The 21,338-nt window shown below is 39.4% G+C and overlaps 1 protein-coding gene across 1 annotated transcript in view; it reads left to right on the top strand.

The window, feature by feature from the left end:
* The window catches only part of ano3 (anoctamin 3), a 386,470-nt gene extending 369,747 nt beyond the window's left edge, over positions 1-16,723 (top strand). The window contains exons 26-27 of the mRNA XM_073049723.1: positions 1,191-1,296; positions 16,460-16,723. Of these exons, the coding sequence (XP_072905824.1) occupies positions 1,191-1,296; positions 16,460-16,639 (286 nt within the window). The 3' untranslated portion in view covers positions 16,640-16,723. The remainder of the gene's footprint in view (positions 1-1,190; positions 1,297-16,459) is intronic.
* Positions 16,724-21,338: the final 4,615 nt, after the last annotated feature.

Below are 21,338 nucleotides of genomic sequence, written 5' to 3'. Positions count from 1 at the left end.
GATTGCCTTTAATTGCATATAATGAGTGATATGGACAGCGACTTGTGATAGTTTGTCCAGCTGATATGGAGGTATGTTGAGACAGGTTATTCAACAAATATTAAGCATTATAGATGGAGAGCTTTTATTCCCACAAGTTATCTGATTCATTCAGAAAAAGGCCTAATGTTGAGGATCTATCTTTAATTTTTCTCTAATTTGATTATATGCAGCTCTTTTTCTCCTTTTTCTCTTTACTGTCCAAGTTCATTTTTTAAAATCTGAATTCATTTGTGGGGACAACTTTGGAAAAGCAGTCATTCCAATTCTTCTTCCAATGAACGAGCTGACCTCCCTTAACCAGCTCTCTTGTGAAGTAGTTTGTTTTAACTTCCTTGCCATGACAGAGTAACCATATGTGTGGAAAAAATAAAGGTGCAAGAGTTCAAAGTAAATTTTATTATCGGAATACATACATGTCACCATATACAACCCTGAAATTAATTTTTCTGCAAGCATGCACAGCAAATCTATAGAATAGTAATTGCAACAGGATCAATAAAAGTTCAACCAGAGTGCAGAAGAAAACAAACTGCGCAAATGCAAATATAAATAAATAACGAGAACATGAAATAACAAGATAAAGAGTCCTTAAAGTGAGATCATCGGTTGTGGGAACATCTCAATGGATGGGCAAGGAAAATAGTTGTTTACAAGAGCCTGATGGTTTCAACTGTTCTTGAAATTGGTGGTGCGAGTCCTGAGGCTCTTGTACCATCTACCTGAAGGCAGCAGCAAAATAAGAGCATGACCTGAGTGGTGAGGATCTCTGATAATGGATGCTCCTTTCCTGCAACAGTGCTCAGTAGTTGGAAAGGCTTTACTTATGATGTACTGGACTGAACCCACTACTTTTTATAGGATTTTTCATTCAAAGGCATTGGTGTTTCCATACCATGCTATGATGCAGCCAGTCAATACACCCTCCACTACACATCTATAGAAGTTTGTCAAAGTTTTAGATGCTGAATCTCCACAGGCTCCTAGGGAGTTTGGAATAAGATGGCTGACTTTAATTGAGAGTATTGGAGAGCCTAACTGGGGCTACTCAGAATCCAAAATGAAAACCTATGTGTTATAATCTGCCCTCAACAGTGGTTGTTTTGACATTTGTAGGAACTTCAGATTTCTATCTAGCTTTTAACTTGCAGGTACAGAGACTACAGGGCTCCTCCGTGGGATCACAATCGATACGAAGTCACCTTGCAATTCTGGCATGTTCTGGCTGCACGTTTGGCTTTCATCATTGTGTTTGAGGTCAGTTGTTCAATTCTCTGCCTACCTTCACCCTGTGAAAAGGAGTTTTCTCTGAGAAAAGTGTGTGAATTACTATTTAAGATGCGTATCATTTCTCTGGATGTGGTGTATGAGGTTGATTTTGTGTTTTGGGGAGCAGGATGACTTGCAAAATGCTGCCAGTTCCCTCATCTGACACTAGTTGTTAGTATTTTCTTTTTAAATTGGCTTGTTTATTAGTGTGAAGCCCTACATTTATTGCCTATCCTGGATTGCCCTTAAGGAGCCAACTTGAACTGCCCCGGATATCCTGCTGAAAATTCTTTAGTAGAGTTTGTTTGAAGTTCCAGGGTTTAATGAAGGATGTGGAAATCTTCAAAGTTGAAACTAAATTTATTATCAGAGTACATACATATCACCACATACAGTCCTGGGATTCCTTTTCCTGCAGGCAAACTCAGTAAATCTATAGAACAGAACTGTGAACAGGATCAATGAAAAGCAAACTGTGCGAATACAAATGTAAATAAATAGCAACAAATAATGAGAGCGTGAAATAAAAAAGATAAAGAGTCCTTAAAGTGAGACCATTGGTTGTGGGAACACCAGAAATAGAATAAGTGTAGTTATTCCCTTTTGCTGAAGGGCCTGGTATTACAGGGACAATTTGCACATCAGGATAGTGTACAGCTTCACGGTGGTGTCTCGATGTACCTACTGATCGTGACCTTGGTGGCAGAAAACAACTTAGGCTTGGTGAATAACAGTGCATTTTTGTAGATGTGGTACCCTGCAGTCACACTGCACCAGTGACCAAAGCAATGTAAGTTTAATTTAGTGGCTAGGGTACGAGTCAATTTGCCTCTTTGGTCTGGATTGTGTTCAACACCAAACATAGTTGTAGCTGCACTAATCCTGATCAATGGAGAGCATTCCATTATTGTTCAGACTTGTAAATGGAAGAAAGGCTTTGGAGTTTGGTCTCTTATCTTTCTGTAAAAATGACAGTATTTATATTGCTAGCTTATCTGAGTTTCTGATCATCAATATTCATAGTGGAGGACTGGTAAACGTCAGTGAGATGCTCTTGACTCTCCATAGTTGGAAATAATGCCTGGCTCATTTAGTATAAATTTTCTATGCTATTTGGAAGTTCATGCCCGGTCATTTCAAGGTCTTGCCGCATACAGGCATCAGCTGCTTCATTTTCTGAGAAATTAAAAACAAAATAGAACGATGTCCGATTAGCAAAGATCCCTACCTTTGAGCTTATGATGGAAAGTCATTACTAAAGCAGCTGAAGACTGACAATGCCCTGAGGAATTGCTAAGGGTTTGATTCTATTTCTCGATGTGGAGTGGAGAGCGAGTTTGTAAATCTGCCGGAAGCAAAGGATGTTGGGACTGGGAAGGGTGGAGTGCTGGAGGAGGGGTGGGGGACAGGTGGCAGAAAAGGAGTACAAGGGGCAGGGGGTGCCGTGGGTATAGATGCACCCAGCCCTGAGGCACAAGGGAATTCCAAACAATTGGTTTATTGATCATTAAAGTTGTTTTATTTTAGTTGCAGCAGTGCAGTGCAATACATAAAGGTACAATGGTATTTTGCAAAAGTCTTTGTGCCTATGCCTTTCACACAGTGCTACAGATGAGATTATTAAGACTGACAATGCCCTGAGGAATTGCTAAGGGTTTGAATAATTTTGCTATTATTATTATCACTCTACATTGACCTGCTATTTGTTGTGCATTTACTTGAATGCGCTATAAACTGTTGATGAGGTTTATCCCTGTATGCTGTCATGTCAGTCTCAAGTTCCATTATTCAGTAATATACATGCATTATGAATGTGTTTACTTCTGGTGACCATTTCATGTGTGCCTTTCTTCTCTTACCTGCCTGAGTGTTCTCGGTTGTACATTGACTGCTCCCCAGAGAAGCGCTTGCAGAAGTTGCTGCCTGTGATGGCGGTGGGCTACTTTGAATCGTGGCTGTATCTTTTTCAAGTTTCCTGGTCCCTGCCCACCAACTCAGCAGTGCACCACCAGCAGTTTGCTTACTGTCATGCCCAGCAGTAGATCCAGGCAGTGGCTGTATCATTCTATTCTGTAGATATTTCTCCATTTATAAATTGAAAGGGTATTGCTTTTATACCTACAGCCAGGCTGTCGTTTCAGCCGCCCCTAACATAGAGAACAGGCGCTGACTAGAGCACTGCTCAATCTGGGTACAGGCATGCCTGGATTTGTTTCTGGACCTGGTGGGGGGGAAGGATTCATGGTTGATTTTACACCAATGGATGTCCTCTCCCTGCAACTATGTCCCAGTGGATGTCCTCTCCCTGCAACTACGTCCCACCGGATGTCCTCTCCCTGCAACTACGTCCCAGTGGATGTCCTCTCCCTGCAACTACGTTCCACTGGATGTCCTCTCCCTGCAACTACATCCCAGTGGATGTCCTCTCCCTGCAACTACGTCCCAATGGATGTCCTCTCCCTGCAACTATGTCCAAGCATCCCAGTTCCAAGACCGAGCCCCCACTCCTTACCTGTCCTCCAAGTCCATGCAGCCGAGCACTAATTATTAATAATCATTACTATTATTGTTATATTTTGATTTTTTTAAGCAGCTCAAGCTGCTAAAACCTGAGGTGCAGGCATGGCCAAGCACACTCATTTCTCAATTGCTACGAATTTTTATCACTGTAAATCGGCGAGTTGTTTTGTTTTACTTCCCCTCCCGCTGTGAAAGGGGGCACCTTTTTTTCCCTTTATTAGGGAGACCGAGAGAGCCTATGCATGTCGAATTATCAGGTGAATAATTAGTTAGTGTTGTACAGCAGACCATGATCTTTATTGGGGGCTTTGCTATTGGTGAGGGGAATGCGCTGATGCTTTTTTTGGCGGAAGTGGGTGGGGTAGGAGGATCAGTACTTTGCTGCTGCTTGTGTGTGGGAGGGGGGAGCTGGGTGACCTTGGGGTTCTAACATTTTTACTGTCATTCATTCTTTGAGGCACTCTTCTTCTTTAGAACATAACATAAGAAATCGGAGCGTGAGTGGGCCATCTGGCCCATGACCCTGCTCCACCATACAATAAAATCATGGCTGATCTGGCCATGGACTCATCTTCACTAACCTGCCTTTTCCCCATAACCTTTAATTCTCCAACTATGCAAAAATCTATCTAACCTTGTCTTAAATATATTTACTGAGGTAGCCTCCACTGCTTCATTGGGCAGAGAATTCCACAGATTCATCACTCTCTGGGAAAAGCAGTTGCTCCTCATCTCCATCCTATATCTACTTCCCCGAATTTTGAGGCTAAGTCCCCAAGTTTTAGTCTCACCTACCAGTGGAAATAACTTTCCTGCCTCAATTTTATCTATCACTTTCATAATTTTATATGATTCTATAAGATCTCTTCCACGGATGTCAGTGGATGTCAGCAAAGAACAGGAATTTCAGAATGTATATTGTATACATTTTTCTGATATTAAATGGAACTATTGAACTTTTGGACTATTCTTGTGGTGTTTAGTATCGTGGCATTCCGAAGATTTACTTAAGTACTGCTGCATAGTCTAATTGTTTAATGCTATTGTGTGGTGACTTTGGGATGATACCAGTTGTAGATATTACTATTGGGATAATGTATAGCTTGTTCATTTTCCATAGTCTTTCAATTTCCTATTTTAATTTGGCATATTTCTGGTGTTTTTTCTTACTGATTTCTGTATGTTATATATGTATAGTTAGGCTTTATCTATAATGTAAGTTGTTCTTGCTTGTTTATCTTGTAATATTATATCCAGACAGTTATTATGGATTGTCCTTTCTGTAATAACTGATTAGTCATAATATAATTTGTGGTATTCAGACTCTAAAACTGGACCAGGCTTGTATTTACAGTAAAGTATGGTGTCTTTTATTTTGTATTTTAAAGCAAGATATTGGTGAATGATGTTTGCAACTTGATTGTGCCTGTGTTAGTAACTTGCATTAACCATGAATGTGAGACTGAATCAAATGCTTCTTGATAGTCAGTATAACAACATGAAAAAATCCTGCTCTTCCATCGGGCTTGATTTAGAATGATGGAATCTATAATTATTATCATTATATCAATTGAGGTGGTAGCAGAAAATCGAGATGCAGCCATGTTATTTTTCTTTCTCCCTGTCCTGACATTCCTCTGTACATATAAGTATGTTTTGTTAGCAGCTTTATTTTAACAGAACTCATACTCTTGAGGCCCTTTGTGCAGAATCAGTGTCAAATTTTATCAAGATTTTTAAAAGATTTTGCAGCTGACATTCCTCACTCACAGCCCAGCAATTTTGATGTTCACACACTAGATTGCGTAATGCTGTCTGCTCTAGAGTACTCAAACAAGGAGAATAATGCCCTACCTCCAGAGGGGTCGTAAATGTTCTCTGAGAGATAGGTGACTACTCAGTTGCTGAAAGTATTCTAAACTGATATTAGTGGATTTTTGGATACTATGGACAGTGAGAAAAGTGTTTTGGCTGGTGCACAGTTGAAGTTGTTATGTTCCTATGGGGAGAAAGCAGGGGAGTGGAGATAACTGGAAGTATTGAATCAGCCCATGATTGAATGGCAGAGCAGATTCAATGGGCCGAATGACCTACTTCTGCTCCTATATTATAGTTTTATGGTATTATGGCTGCCGTGATCTTACTGGTTCAAGGCTGCTTTCTCTATTTCAACTATTCTTCTGTCTGTTTTTACCTACTTTTCATTTTGTTGAGGTCAATAGAAGAAAGAATGGGGGAGAAGCAAATAGAATGACAGATTTGGTGTCATGCAGTTTTTCCTTACCAAATCACTATTAATATTTTATTATTCTTTGCTTTTCCAAATGATGAATAAAACTGCCCCAAATTTATTGATTTTAATTTCTCTCACGGGATCTGTATTCCTTTTTGTCTTCCTCGCTTTTCTATCTAGAATATGTTTCGCCACTCATCCGAGAAGCTTCTTCAATTCTAATCCATGGTGGGTAGTTCTGCAGTTTCTAAACTGTTCGAATTATTGAAAGGTATAGCAATCTCATGAGGGTTGCTAAGAGTCATGCAGATAATGAGAAGGTCATTAGTCTTATCTTTGGTATGAATGGAGGTGTGAACTGTTGTGGAAACACAAGGGTTGAGATATTAGGATTGCACTGTACTGTAAATACAGTCGGCCCTTCTTATCTGCGGATTCCATATGCACAGATTCAACCAACCGCGGATCGGGAAAACCCGGAAGTTCTCTCTCCAGCACTCATTGCTTAAGCATGTACAGACTATTTTTTCTTGTCATTATTCCCTAAACAATACAGTGTAACAACTACTTACATAGCATTTACATTGTATTAGGTATTACAAGTAATCTAGAAATGACTTAAAAGTACAGGCAGTCCCCAGGTTATGAATGAGTTCCATTCCTGAGTCTGTCTTTAAGTCGGATTTGAAGTCGGGACATGTACATCCGGTATTATTTAGCGTCAGTTAGTCAAACATTTTCCTTAGTATATAGTACATATTTTACCTTTTTATGCATATAAAACACTTAAGAAACATACGTATCTCAATAATTAAACCACTGCGTTGCTTAGTAATAATTGTAGCTTTCATCGGGGCAGGACCTTTCACATGCTCCATTAAAATTGTTCCAATCGTTGACCAACTGTAGCCTAATGCTTTTCCAATGACCGATGGTGTTTCATCGCTTTCCGATGGCTTTATTACTTCCACCATATTTTCAATCGCGATCGTAATCATTTTCGTGAACAGAAACATTGCGGATTCAGAGCTGTGCCGCCAGGTCCTAATGTCCACCGCACTGAGACATGTTAAATAAAGTCCAGGGTTCTGCTGGGTCCTAAAGACCACTGCACTGATACATGTTAAATAAGGGACTTGAGCATCCGCGAATTTTGGTATCCGCGAGGGGTCCCGGAACCAATCCCCCACAGATAAGGAGCGCCGACTGTAGCTGATAGGTGGTGTCGTACCCCCAACCCTCTGTTCAGCGATGGGTTTTCATGCAAAGATAAGTCTATTGGCCCTCACATAACCTCAATGACTCTTAACGACCCTCATGTGATTGCCATACCTCTAAACAACTCGTTGAGTTTATAAGCCAGAAAACTACCCTCGATGGATTAGAATTGAAGAAGCCTCTCAGATGAGTGGCAAAGTGCTTTCTAGACAACACAGAAAGATCAGTTGCCTCGATTTACTACCGGTACTTGATATATAATGTCCTGGATAACCGAGAACATTCATAATCATTTCAACCTCAACTACACCCAACTTGCTTATTCTATCCAATACTTTGTTCTATTACACTTCATTGGCAGCACCATCTTCTGAAGGAGCAGAAGTACAGTTGATTGAATATTTGTTAAGGATTATGTAATAATGATTTAAAAATTATTAATTAGATTTCAGAGAGTTTAACTCCAACATGGCCGCCTGTTAAAATTTTATTATAATCATATAATGTCAATGGAATAACAGCTGGAATGATTCTCTGTAATCATTGGTGTGTCGTTCCATTAGTGTCTGGAAAAATGTAAGCAACACGTCACACTCTGGGCGCCATGGTAGTGTAGCGGTCCGTGTAACACTATTACAATTTGGGACGTTCCAGAGATCGGAATTCAATTCTGGTGCCATTCTGTAAGGAGTCTCTGTATTTCTTCCCCGTTGAATGCGTGGGTTTCCTCCAAGACCTCCGGTTTTCTTCCACAGTCCAAAGATGTGTTGAGCAGACTTTTTGGTTATGGTAATTTGTCCCGTGATTAGGTTATGGGTTTGTCGAGACATGGCTCAAGGGGCCAGAAGGGCCTACTTCATATTGTATTGCTGAATTTAAAAAAATACACGAATAAACACTCTGGAAACTAATCGAGTGGTGAGGATTTGCCCTTTTAATTTGAAAATAATTCACATCTGTGACACTGGTCCTGGCTCTCAGCAGGACTTGATGAGATTCTAATTGTACAAGACATTAAGCATTGTTCTCCATCTTTACTTTGCCAATTAAGGATAAAATATGTTGGGATACGTCAGTAAGCCAGGTTCCAGCTGAACAAAAACTTCAAGTTGGGTTTTTAATTTGATTGCCAATTGTTACCAGTGACTCTTTGTTCAGGGCAAGAAATGGTGAAATAACAGCTGCTTTCCTAATGCATCCAAATGTGTTTATAGTAATGCCGAAGATTTAACGCAAATCCCCTTGTTGCAAGTATTTACATTAAGAATGATTGAATATTCTGAGAACACGAAGGGGAACTAAAATAAATATTAAAGAATAGAGGGCCTGTACTCTGGTCCCTCCATATCTCGTTCATTCAGTGGCGTGTTGCAATTGCACCCGTTGTTTTTAAAAATCAAAGGAAGCTTTAACACAAGCTAATAATCTTTTTCACTGTGCCAGTGGTGTGTGCCATGTTCATAAGTTTCACATTGATTTGATGTTTTAGTGTTAATGTAACACTTTAATTCATTAAATCTATTTCAGTTAATACTTTGGTGGTGATGAAGGGCCTAGATAGAGTGGACATGGAGAGGATGTTTCCTAAAGCAGGGGGTCCAGTAACAAAATTAGAATCAGGTTTAGAACCACTGGCATATGTCATGAAATTTGTTTTTATGGCAACAGTACATTGCAATACACAATAAAAAGCTATAAATTACAATAAGTTATATATATATCTTGTACTTCCTTCTTGATTGTAGCAATGAGAAGAGGGCATGACCTTGGTGATGGGGGCCCTTAAGGATGCCTTTTTGATGCATCGCTTTTGAAGGTGTCTTCAATGTTGGCAGGAGAATAGGGCTGAGGGAAAATAAATTAGTCATAATGGAATGGCAGAGCAGACTCGATGGGCCGATTCTGCTCCTGCGTCATGTGGTTTTATGATAATATTAACTGCGTGAAATCATCATGGGCCTGACTTTTCACAGTTGTTTTTGTTTATTTTTGTGTTTGCCAGGGGAATCGCTGGGAATTCTTGTGACCTTGTAAGGGCTTGTACAGGAATTCAAGAGGTCCTCACGGCACAACAGGATTTTATTTTATTCCAAGGGCCTCTGAAGACTGGCTCTATAGACAATTTTTCAACTCAGAGAACAATAGATCATAGGATTCTTTAAACAAACTAGCACCCTTGAAGCTACAGACACCATTTTACAAGCAAATACATGACATTGTTCCACTTGAAGCATTATTTATTATTTCTAATGCAAACGCAGGTCACATAGAAAGCATTTCTGGGACAATATGAGTAAGCAAGAGAAATTCTTGTGGGAATGAACAGAAAGCAATGATCACTATTTTTGGAGACATTTTCTGCTGTTTGTATCAGACTTTTGAAAAGGTTTTCCCTGAGGTCCTACACAGGACATTGTCAACAAGATGATAGGCCAGCCTTTCTCAACTTCTTGCCCTGGAGGAACCCTTGAAGTAATTTTCAGGTCTCAGGGAACCCCAGTGTAAAAATTATATCGACCATTCACAACACATTAACGTGATCAGTGAACTACAGTTCAGCATTCAACACCATAGTTCCCCCCAGGCTTGACAAGAAACTCAGAGTCCTCAGCTTTCACCCTGCCTTGCGCAGCTGGATCCTGGACTTCCTGTCAGATCGCCGGCAAGATGTAAGAGTGGGCTCCCTCACCTCTAACCGTCTGACCCTCAACACAGGAGACCCCCAGGGTTGTGTCCTAAGCACCCCTCCCTTACCCTCTGTATACCCACAAGTGTCGACACCCACAGCTCCAAAATGCTAATTAAATTTGCAGATGATACTACACTGATTGGCCGTATCTCAAATAATAATGAGGCAGCCTACAGAGAATAAGTCAGCACCCTGACAAAATGGTGTCAAGGAAACTTCTCCCTCAATGTCATAAAAACAAAGGAGCTGGTTGAGGACTACAGCAGGAATGGAGACGGGCTAGCCCCTATTGACATCAATGGATCTGGGGTTGAGAGAGTGAACAGCTTTAAGTTCCTCAGCATACACATCACCAAGGACCTCACTTGGTCTGTACTTATCAGCCGTGTGGTGAAAAACACGGCTGATAAGTACACCTCTTTCACCTCAAGACAGTTGAAGAAGTTCAGCATGAGTCCCCAGATCCTAAGAACTTTCTACAGGAGCACAATTGAGAGCATCCGACTGGTTGCATCACTGCCTGGTATGGGAACTGTACTTTCCTCATCGCAAGACCCTTTAGAGAGTGGTGTGGACAGCCCAGCACATTTGTGGATGTGAACTTCCCACTATTCAGGACATTTACAGTGACAGTTCAGGGTGTCACCCCAACTACAAACTGTTCCAGCTGCTACCATCCAGGAAATGGTACCACAGCATTAAAGTCAGGACCATCAGGCTCCAGGACAGCTTCTTCCACCAGGCTATCAGACTGATTAATTCATGCTGACAAAATTGATTTTCAAAGCTATATTGACATGCTATTAATTACAGATTACTATAATTTGTACATTGCACATTCAGACAGAGACGTAACATGAAGATTTTTACTCCTCATGTATGTGAAAGATGTAAGAAATAAAGTCAATTCAATAAGTTGTAGATATAATAATCCAAAAATAATTACCAATGCTCTTTTGAGCAGAGAATGAATGCTTAACCAATCTTTCTTGAAATAAAATAGGTAGTTAAGCTTAACTTACCTTTCTTGAAATTAATCTCTTTATTTCCCTTTCATAAATTTTAAAAACTATTCAAGAAAGCATAATAAATATTTGTTAAATAACTGGCTTAAGCCAAAATGGAATTTATTTTTTCTTAAAGATAGGCTCAGTAGATTTAATCTAAATAAAAGTTGTAAATTGATTTTAATTAATGCTATTTACAGCATGAAAACTTATTGACAATATTAAAGTTACTAAAAACCATAAGCTAAAGCAGTATGAATAAAGTTATAGCCTAAGACACAATTTTGTACAAGACTGAAAAATTATTTTCTTACTAAATGACATGATCAGGCTCAAATATAGGCTTAGCATGTGAAACCTGAGCTTGTTTTTTGCTGCACAAATACTCAATTCTGGGTCGAACTTGAGATAATCACACACAGATTTCACCTTCAACTGAAATGAGGTGATTTCTACCCTTCCTCTTGATGCTTGTTAAACAAGAAAAGGCTTGCTCATAGAGGTAAGTAGGAAACTGCGGCAGAATGTTCATTGCTTTCCTATGAATGGCAGGATACTCTTCTCTCACAGAAATCCAGAACTTGTCCAAGGGCGGATCAGGAAATCTCATCTTGAGTTCACAATCAGTCAAGTTCTCAGGCTGAGCAGAAGATTCAGAGAAAGGGTCCCTCACTCAGTCGTGTACTCGTGTTGAAAGAGAAGAAAAATACTTTGCAATTTAGTTCAGCGTTCTTCCAGGTGGTTTTCAATAAGATTCAAGACTTTCTGATATCCTTCCTCGCTCTCAAACCAATGGAGTTTGTTTGCTCCCATAAGTCAGTCAGTAAGGGGAAGTGTGGGGAGGTAATTCGGGAGGGAGAGGCTGACAACACAGCCCAAGTTGGGCAAGTCCATTCAATCCTCAGAAAATATACTTCACACTCCTCCTCAGCCTACAGTCCTCCCCTTTGTGCAATATTGCGCTCAACAACTATCAATGGCCTTCCATAACTTGCATCAAAAGCTGAACCTGGACTGACACCTTACTGCCCTATTGTCCTGTTCATTATTTATTGTAATGCCTGCCCTGTTTTGTGCACTTTATGCAGTCCTGGGTAGGTCTGTAGTCTAGTGTAGTTGTTTTTTTTTCCTCTGTGTTGTTTTTTACATAGCTCAGTCTAGTTTTTGTACTGTGTCATGTAACACCATGATCCTGAAAATCATTGTCTCATTTTTACTGTGTACTGTACCAGCAGTTATGGTCGAAATGACAATAAAAGTGACTTGACGACTTGACTTTACTTGAGAATGGACTCAACCAAATAAATACAGTCTCACTGTGCACTGCCAAACTGGGCTGAGAGACCTCTAGCGGGATTGCTAATGGAGCTGCTTGATCACTGCCCACCATTGCATGTTGCTCGAAGTTCAAGAAACAATGTTTTTTTCTTATCACAATCTCTCACAGTATCCCTAGCGACCTCTCACTGAACCCCAATTGAGAAACCCTGTGATAGGGTATAAAATCAGATAAGATATTCATCATAGAATGAAAATCGGTTAACAGATAGAAAGCAAAGAATGGGAATAAATTAATCTTTCTCACATTGAATATAAAATTGACTTAGTTGCAAAAGTCAGGGAGTAGTAGTAGAGGGTTTTTAGTTAGACTGGAAACCTGAGACTAGTGGTATGCCACAGGGACTGGTTCTGGTCTATTATTGTTTCTCATCTATATCAACAATTTTTATGACAATGGTATTAACATGGACATGTTTGTGGGTGGAGGTGCAGTGGATAGTGATGAAGGTTTTCAAAGACTATAACAGGAACCAGATGAACTGGGGAAGTGTGCCAAGGAATTTAATTCGGGCAAGTGCACAGGGCAGGACTTCCACACTAAAGTAGCAGCTTGGAAAGAGTTGTAGGACAGACAAACCTATGAGCACAGGCAGATACGGCAACACTACTAAACAAGGTGGTGAACATGCGGCACAATTGCCTTCATCAGTCAAGGCACTGAGTACAGCAGTTAGGATATCATGTACAAGATGTTGGTGAGACCACACTTAGCGATGTCTGCATCTTGTGGAATGGAAATGTGTGTAGGTGTCAAATAATGCTGTAGTCCTTTTTTTAATTTCCTTCATCATCAAGCCTGAGAATTAATTAGCAATTATATCTTTATTAGCACTTCTAATGAGTATCACAAACCTTTAAGCTAAGTGTGACCAAACCTAAAATGTACTAATGAAATCATCATGATGCTTAGCTTGGTTAGCCTTAACTAAATATTAGACATGTTACTATTTAAAAGCAGTGCCAAAAGCACATTCTGTTGTTACTGCGTGCTGCTACAGTAATCTGTGGGGTACCATTCAGCTCATATCCGCATTCACTTTTTGATCATAACTCTGCTGCATGGAAGAAATTCCATGCAGATTTCCAGGAATTCCATTGGAGTGAAGGAGGATGAGAGGTGATGACAGATGTGTACAAAATGATAAGGGACATAGATAGAGGGGATAGCCAGAGACTTTAACAGGATGTAAATCACTAATACCAGGGGACATAATTTTAATGTGATTGGAAGCAAGTATAGAGAGGATGTATAGATTTTTTTTAAGAGTGTGGTGGGTGTGCTGAACGCCTGCTGGGCTAGTGGTGGAGGCAGATACATTAGGAACATTTAAGAGAAAGAAAAATTGAGGGATATGTAGGAGGGAAGGGTTAGATTGATCTTAGTGTGGAATAAACTAAATATGGCACAACAACATGGGCCAATGGGCTGTAATGTTCTGTGTTGTAAATTGCTGAAAATGCTCAAGGTTCTCCTCCAGGAGCTTTCCGTAGACTTTGTGCTAACTACCTTTGAGATTTAGTTCAAGTTTGAAGATGGGGTGTGGCAGAAAGTGAGAAAGGGACTGTAAATGCATTACCAGGATATGGGGTCCCAGTGTTGTAAATCTCAATAACTTAACATGTATTACTCTTTACACACACATGCTGTACAAAATGGAGATATCACACTAGCTTGATATCCTTTTTGGCAAATTGGGCAATCTGCCAAGTAAAGAGATATTCCTTGATTCACTCAAACGTATTTTTAGTTTGAATAATTAAGCATTTACATCATGTAATCCAAGGGCTAGAGCACCAAGAGGCTGGAAACTGAATATGTACCTTACAAGTTCAAAGTAAATTTATTATCAAGAACATTTAAGTCACCATTTCCAACCCTGCGATTCATTTTCCTGTGGGCATACTTAATAAATCCATAATAGAATAATAACTAAAATAGAATCAATGAAAGACTAACACAACTTGGGTGTTCAACTAGTTTGCAAAAGACAACCAACTGTTCAAATTCAAAAATAAATAAATAATAATAAATAATAAATATCGAGAGCATGTTTTGAAGAGTCCTTGACAGTGAGTCCATAGTTGTAGGAATTTTTAAATTATGATGCGTGGAGTCAGAATATCCTCTTTGGTTCAAAAGCCTGATGGTTAAGTGGTAATAACTGTTCCTGAGACTCCTGTACCTTCTTTCCAACAGCAGTAGTGGGAAGAGAGCATGACCTGTGTGGTGGGGGTCTGTGATGATGGATGCTGCTTTCCTGCGACATTGCTTCATGTAGATATGCTAAGTGAAGGGTGGACTTTACAAGAAGTAGTATCCACTACTTCTTGTAGGATTTTCCATTCAAGGGCATTGGTGTTTCCATACCAGGCTGTGATGCAGTCAGTCAATATACTCTCCACTACACATCCATCATGCCAAATTCTCGTAAACTCCTAAGGAACTAGAGCCACAACTGTGCTTTCTTCGTAATTGCCCTTATGAGCTGGTCCCAGAACAGGTCCTCTGAAATACTAACACTGAAGAATTTAAAGTTTTTGACCCTCTCCAACAAGGATTAGCTCACGGACTTCTAGCTTCTTCCTTCTGAGCTCAATAATCCACTCCTTTGTCTTGCTGATACTGAGCAATAGTTTATTGTTATGGCACCACTCAGCCAGATTTACAGTCTCCCTCCTGTATACTGATTTGTCACTACCTTTGATTCAATCTAGGACAGTAGTGTCATCAGCAAACTTGAATATAGCATTGAAGCTGTGCTTAAGTGTACAGTGTGTAGAGCATGGGGCTAAGCACAGCCTTGTGGTGCACCTGTACTGATAAAGAGCATCCTGATATATACAGTACATCTTTGCTGTCCCAGATGTTCCAGGGTTGCGTGAAGAGCCAGTGGGATTGCATCTGCTGTTGACCTGTTGCTCCAGTGGGTGAATTGGAGTGTATCCAAGTTGCTTCTCAGGCAGGAGTTGATATGCTTCATCACCAGCCTCTCTAAACTGTGCTTGTAACTGCTACTGGACGGTAGTTATTGAGGCAGGTTACTCCATTCTTCTTAGGTGCTGGTATAAGTGAAGTCTGCTTGAAGCAGGTGGGTACCTCAGAGTTCCAAAGCAAGAGGTTAAAGATCTCTGTGAACACTCCAGGCATTTGGTCAGCACAGGTCTTTAGTACTTGACCAGGTACTAGGTCTGGGCTAGATACTCTCCATGGGTTTCACCCTCCAGAAGGCCGCTCGCACGTCAGCCTCAGAGACTGAAATCACAGGGTCATCGGGGGCTGCAGGAGCTTGTGATGGTTCCTCCATGTTTTTACAGTCAAAGTGAGCTTAGAACTATTGAGCTCATCTGGAAGTGAAGCCCTGTTGTCACGTATGTTGCTTTATTTAACTTTATAAGAGGTGATAGCACTGCAACAACTGTTAAGCATCCTTCATTGACTCTAGTCCAGTATTGCCACTTCGCCCATGAGCTGGCTTTCGAGAGATCATACTTAGACCTCTTGTAATTTTCTTGCTTACCAGATTTAAAAGCCTCTGATCTGGCCCTCAGCAGAGTCTGAATCTTATTGTTCCTCTAGGGCTTCTGGTTGGGGAAGACTCAGAATGATTTTGCGGAGACTCACACATTAATAGAGTCCGCGACACCCATGCTGTATTCGTTCAGATCTACAGATGAGTCCTTGAACACAGCCCAGTCCACCAACCTGAAGCAATCCCACAGCCACTTCTCTGCCTCCTGCAACCATTTCTTTGTTGTCCTAATCTCCGGAGTTTTGCTCTTTAGCTTCTGCCTGTATGCAAATCGGAGAATACAGCCAAGTAATCAGATTTCCTGAAATGTGGTCTGGACGTGGAACAGCAGGCATTCCTTATCTTAGTATAACACTGGTCTTCTGTGTTGAGACCTCTGGTGCTACAGGTTATATGTTGATAGTAATTGAAATGTGTTAGGATGGATTCTAAACTCTTGTTTGGAGATGGCATCATGCAGTATCTCAAGCACTTGATGGTGGGTGTAAAGTTGAGAAGGTAAAGCAAAGCTGGAAAGGCAGAACAAAATTGACATTGGAACAAGGTGTTAAAATTATGTAAAGGAGCTTATGATAAAGCAGGTATCAAACTTTTGATTTCTGTTTTATTTCAGCATTTTGTGTTTGGCTTCAAGACCTTCATAGCTTACCTAATCCCTGATATGCCCAAAGACTTGTGTGACCGAATGCGTCGAGAGAAATACTTGGTACAGGAAATGATGTATGAGGCAGAGTTGGAGCACCTGCAAAAGGAACGGAAAAAGAGTGGCAAAAGATACCATGAATGGCCTTAGCATGACCAATGCAACCACCGGACAGATACTTCAAATGGACTGCACTGCTACAGAAGACGGAGATGCCAGCTATGCTGCACAAGTTCTTGCAAGTTTTTATTATATATATATATATAATAATGTGTATTATAAATATGTGTATTGTGTATATATAAAAAACTTTTATAATTTTAAAGACCTCAAATGCATGCTTTCAAAAGGAAAAAAAAAAGTTGAATGCTCAGTCTGTGTTTGGATTTCAAGTCCAGAAGGCAGGTTGTTGAGGAAGCCCTGTGTAAATCATGTAATGATTTGGTGTTCATTTTATTTACGTTATGCTGCACAAATTAGTTTAAGCTCACTGATCAGAATTTGATGTGCCATCTTTATCAAAGGATGAAGTTTATTTGCAAGCGAGTTCTCTGTTTCTTTAGGTTTTTTTCCTCCACGTGTCCCGGCTTTTGACCATTTCTTTTCTAAACCTGCCATGGGAAGCCTGATCCCAAAAGGACTGATGATGAGCAGAACTAAGAATTGGTTTGCAGGGCCTGTACTGGATCACTGCTGTTGACTAGTAACAAATTGTGCTCATTCTTCAGATGTGTTTGATGTACAGCTGGTCAAAAATCCTTAATCTTGACCAGGATTTTAGCTGTGTATTATTTTGCTAAATGGCCATTGGTAAAGTGGCACATCGGTTATGAAAATAAGCCCACAAATATAGTTCCCCTTTAAATTTTAAAATTATTATTCAAAAGCATTTCATTTACGTTCCTCATTTCTATTGTGCCTTTGTTTTCAGTAGGAAAATGTGCAATTGTGATTGTTTAATGACCTGCAACATCTCTAAGTAATGTTGTGAAAATGACTAAATCACTACACAATGCTGTTGTGGTATCTTCTGGTTCCTATGAAGTTTGGTACAAGTAGATGTATTTATTGTCAGTTTTTAGAGGAAGTAGAAGGCTGCATTGCGTTAAGCAGGAAATAAGAATTTTGATATCCTTTTTCACATTTCTTCCAACTGTGCAGAAGACAGATCATGATTTCTATTGAGCACTATAAACGTGCGTCCATTTATCTATTCATATTCTAGATATTTTCTACATACCAGAGTGCGAAGCATCAAAGTCAGGCAGCTCTATATAACTGTAAACAATGCACAATATATGAGAAATAGTATAGATGTCTACTGCCTCAAGTCCAAAAACATAACCAAACAGGATAAAAGAAAAATACAGAATTAATAAACAGAGTGCCTCAAAAATCTATAGTTTGTTCATAGCGAAACTTGCCATGGTGCAAACAAACAGCAGCAAAATGTTCATTTTAAGTGACCTTGCCTTGCATCAGTATTTTTCTTTGATATCATCAGAGTAGTTAGATATTGTTAGATCGGACGTTCTGCCTGGATACAATTCATACATAATATTGAGTGCAGGAATGTTTACATTTAAAACTCTCACTCTCTTTGTACTATCTTCTTATTCTTGATTTGGTTCAATATCTGACCTCCATTTCCTGCTTTAAGAGTGGTGTTAAGACAAATAGTTCTGCATGATGCACCAACAGCCTTTTCTTGACCGATGTAAGTTGTGATGTGCATACAGTACATATATCAATAGTCACACCACAGCATGTTTCCCAATTTGATTAACGGGCCTGTGATCTACAGAGTAGAAGATAGGTTATAATCACTGAAGGTACAGCTAGTGATTCCAGTGATGCAGGGATCATGGTTAAAAAGGTCTGTTGTAAGACTACCAGATCAAATTTTAAGAAAGTATCTATCTACTAACCATGTCTGGAACTTTATATTAACTCCAAAATCAATACAGAGTAAAAAGTGACACAGTGTGGCTATATAATGCAATCCATTTGTGTGGATTCTTGATAAGCATGCCCCTTAAAAGCTTTGATTTGTCCATTGACAGGTTTGTTCCTGATTAGGTAGCAAATCAGGGCAATTACTGTAACTTGTTTACTATGCATTTCAAAGGGTTGTACACTACTGTCAAGCCTTATGTAATATAGGATTCTGAACACCTTAATCGGTACTTTCATCCCAAAAAATGCATATTGCTTGAATATGTAATTGTAAGAAATGTATTGAAACCAATGCCTTTTATGTAAATAATTCTGCAAAATAAGACAATGCAAACAAATGTCATGATTTGAATCATGGGCTATGCATTGCTATTAGAATTGATGTGATGTTTTAAATAATTATGTATTGTCATCACAATTGTTTTAAAGCTCCAGATGTTTAAAATTAAGTTTTCACTTTAACTATCGGATTTCTGGTACACAGCCACAAATTTCCATGAGTAATTTAAGTTTTAATTACATTACTTGTAACCAAATAGTTAATACAGCAGGTTTATGGAGTGGACACAGGATCTAACTTTGTGTATGAGATGATCTCTTCTGTTCATTGCTGATTTACATCCATGTAACCAATGGGTGGCAAATAGAAGAGCCCTTTCATAAGTCATTGTGCATTTCCTCAACTGATTATTAACATAACAAACTGAGCTTATAATGCCATATACTCTTCAAAAAACTGGACAAAAGTGAAATGATTATAAATAATAATTTGGAAATATAAACTTAGGATCCTTGACCAGAAATAATCCACTCCATTCATCTGTTCATTCTGACTACACAAATGAAACCAGTGAAATGTTAAGGATTTTGTGCTTTTGGAACCAATACTTACTGTCTTTCATACACTCTATATCTATGTTTATGCTGTTTCTTCATTGTTTCTGTAATAGCATGTTTATGATGATGTGGCTTTATTGATTGACTGGGCAATTTCCATCTGTTAATGCTTGGCCTCTTTCACACGTCTTTCATTTGTACTATCCTGGCTACATTTGGGGAGGGGCCTTATCGCGATATTGCAAATGAAATAGCATGTAAATATTTCAAGCTACACAATGGTTCCTAAGCATTCTCAACAAGTAAAGTGTAGCCAAGAATTTCTCCCATTCCTAGAACTTAATGTTCTTACCCATTATCCTGTTGCATCACACAAGGTATCTGTGGATTACTGACCTTAAGGATTCCGTCATTTATAAACCACTTCCCACTGTTTACATTACCAACACCTGGGGCCCTGCTCCTTAACTTTTTGTCCATTTAAATCTCTTGTAATCACTCTGTGAGCTGCTATATAGCAATTCTCTCCCTTTGTATGATGGCAGATCAAATATTAATGTTTGAGTCAGATACAGAGGCACTTCAGATTCCAATTCAGTCTTATTTATTACATGGACATGTTAAAATACAGTGAAATGCATAATTTGCATTAGCAACTAACACACCTCAGGATGTGTTGGAGTCAGCCCACAAGTGTCACCACACATTCCGGGGCTAATATAGCTGTGTATTGTTTTTAGAATTGATATTATGTTTTAATTAATTCTGTGTTTTTATGAGAGTATGTCAGGGCCTCTAGTGTAACACTGTGGGTCCTTGAAGGCTCCTTTAGGGTTAGTGTATGATTAAATCTTAGTGATTGGATGATAGAATTTGACCGTCCATCTGTAGAGAACGTGATAGTAGTGACACAATGAGCTTGGAAGTTCTTGATGAGTATCCATTGTTAGAAAGGAGAATGTTGATCCTCTAGGTTCTATTGTCAGGCTTTTGTCTCAAGCATACTGCTGTTTGTAATCAAGGTGATAGAGGCTTTGGGATATGTGAATCAACCTGGTTCATCTGTCTGCCATTGTAGTCAGGGTATTCAGTGGATGTTGTATAATCGTGGCATGTATGTTATGTGGCAGTGTTTGCAAGTACAAATAATAAGAGTCAAATAAAGCATATTAGTGATAATTCATGTACTAGGATCTTACCGGCTGCATTACTCTAGACTGGGAAGCACTGCATTATTGTAGACCGGATTGTTGTTGTTTGGAATGTTTGAGCAACCATGGCAAGTTAGACAAGATGCTGCATGAGAGGTACCCTTGCCCTCTGTCAGAACTCCTGAAGATGTTGGCTACAAAACTGGGTGCAATCAAGTGGGACTCGAGATAGAGGGGTTTAAGGAGACTTTCTTGCTGTGTGTTGTGATATAATACTAGCAACTTGTGTTTAGATTTAGCCAGAAGTCATCATCAACAGAGAAAGGTTAATTAAACATCCTGTTACACTGTCAGCGAGAGAATGTTAACGTTAAGTGCAAACTTGTGAGGCTCTGTTTACAAGATATACTCACATAAGTGATAAGTTATAAGAATGACCATACAAAGCTGTAAAGAAGTCCATTGTTCAATCATCTCTTGTAACTGGAAATTCAGATAACAAAACAATGGTTGCTTACCATGGTCTATATGGTCGTTCAGTATTCTGCAAGGTAAATTAACAGAGCTTGTGAGTCCATTTAATGTTTTGCATCATTAAGCAATCTACAAGTGCCTTTTTAATCTTGGTTTGGAACTGTTTCTTTTAGTATATGTTAAGACTAACACTAGACCACACTTGTAATCACTCCAGATTCCAGTGTGCTCCTTAAAGAGCTTGTCTTGAAGAGGCAGATGTAACAGCACCATCTTCAGTGCAAAATAAAAACTGTAGGAGGCAGCTGGATACTGGCCGCCTTTCATTAAATACCATTCTCACCAAGATCATTTAGCATGAACCTTGCCCATTATTTCAACTTTTCACTAAATGTTACATTTGTATTTTCCAATTGGCAATACCACTCACA

The sequence above is a fragment of the Hemitrygon akajei genome, chromosome 6, assembly GCF_048418815.1.
Source record: "Hemitrygon akajei chromosome 6, sHemAka1.3, whole genome shotgun sequence".
Classification (NCBI taxonomy): domain Eukaryota; kingdom Metazoa; phylum Chordata; class Chondrichthyes; order Myliobatiformes; family Dasyatidae; genus Hemitrygon; species Hemitrygon akajei.
The sequence above is the reverse complement of the archived record's forward strand: the minus strand, read 5'-3'. Positions and strand labels throughout refer to the sequence as shown.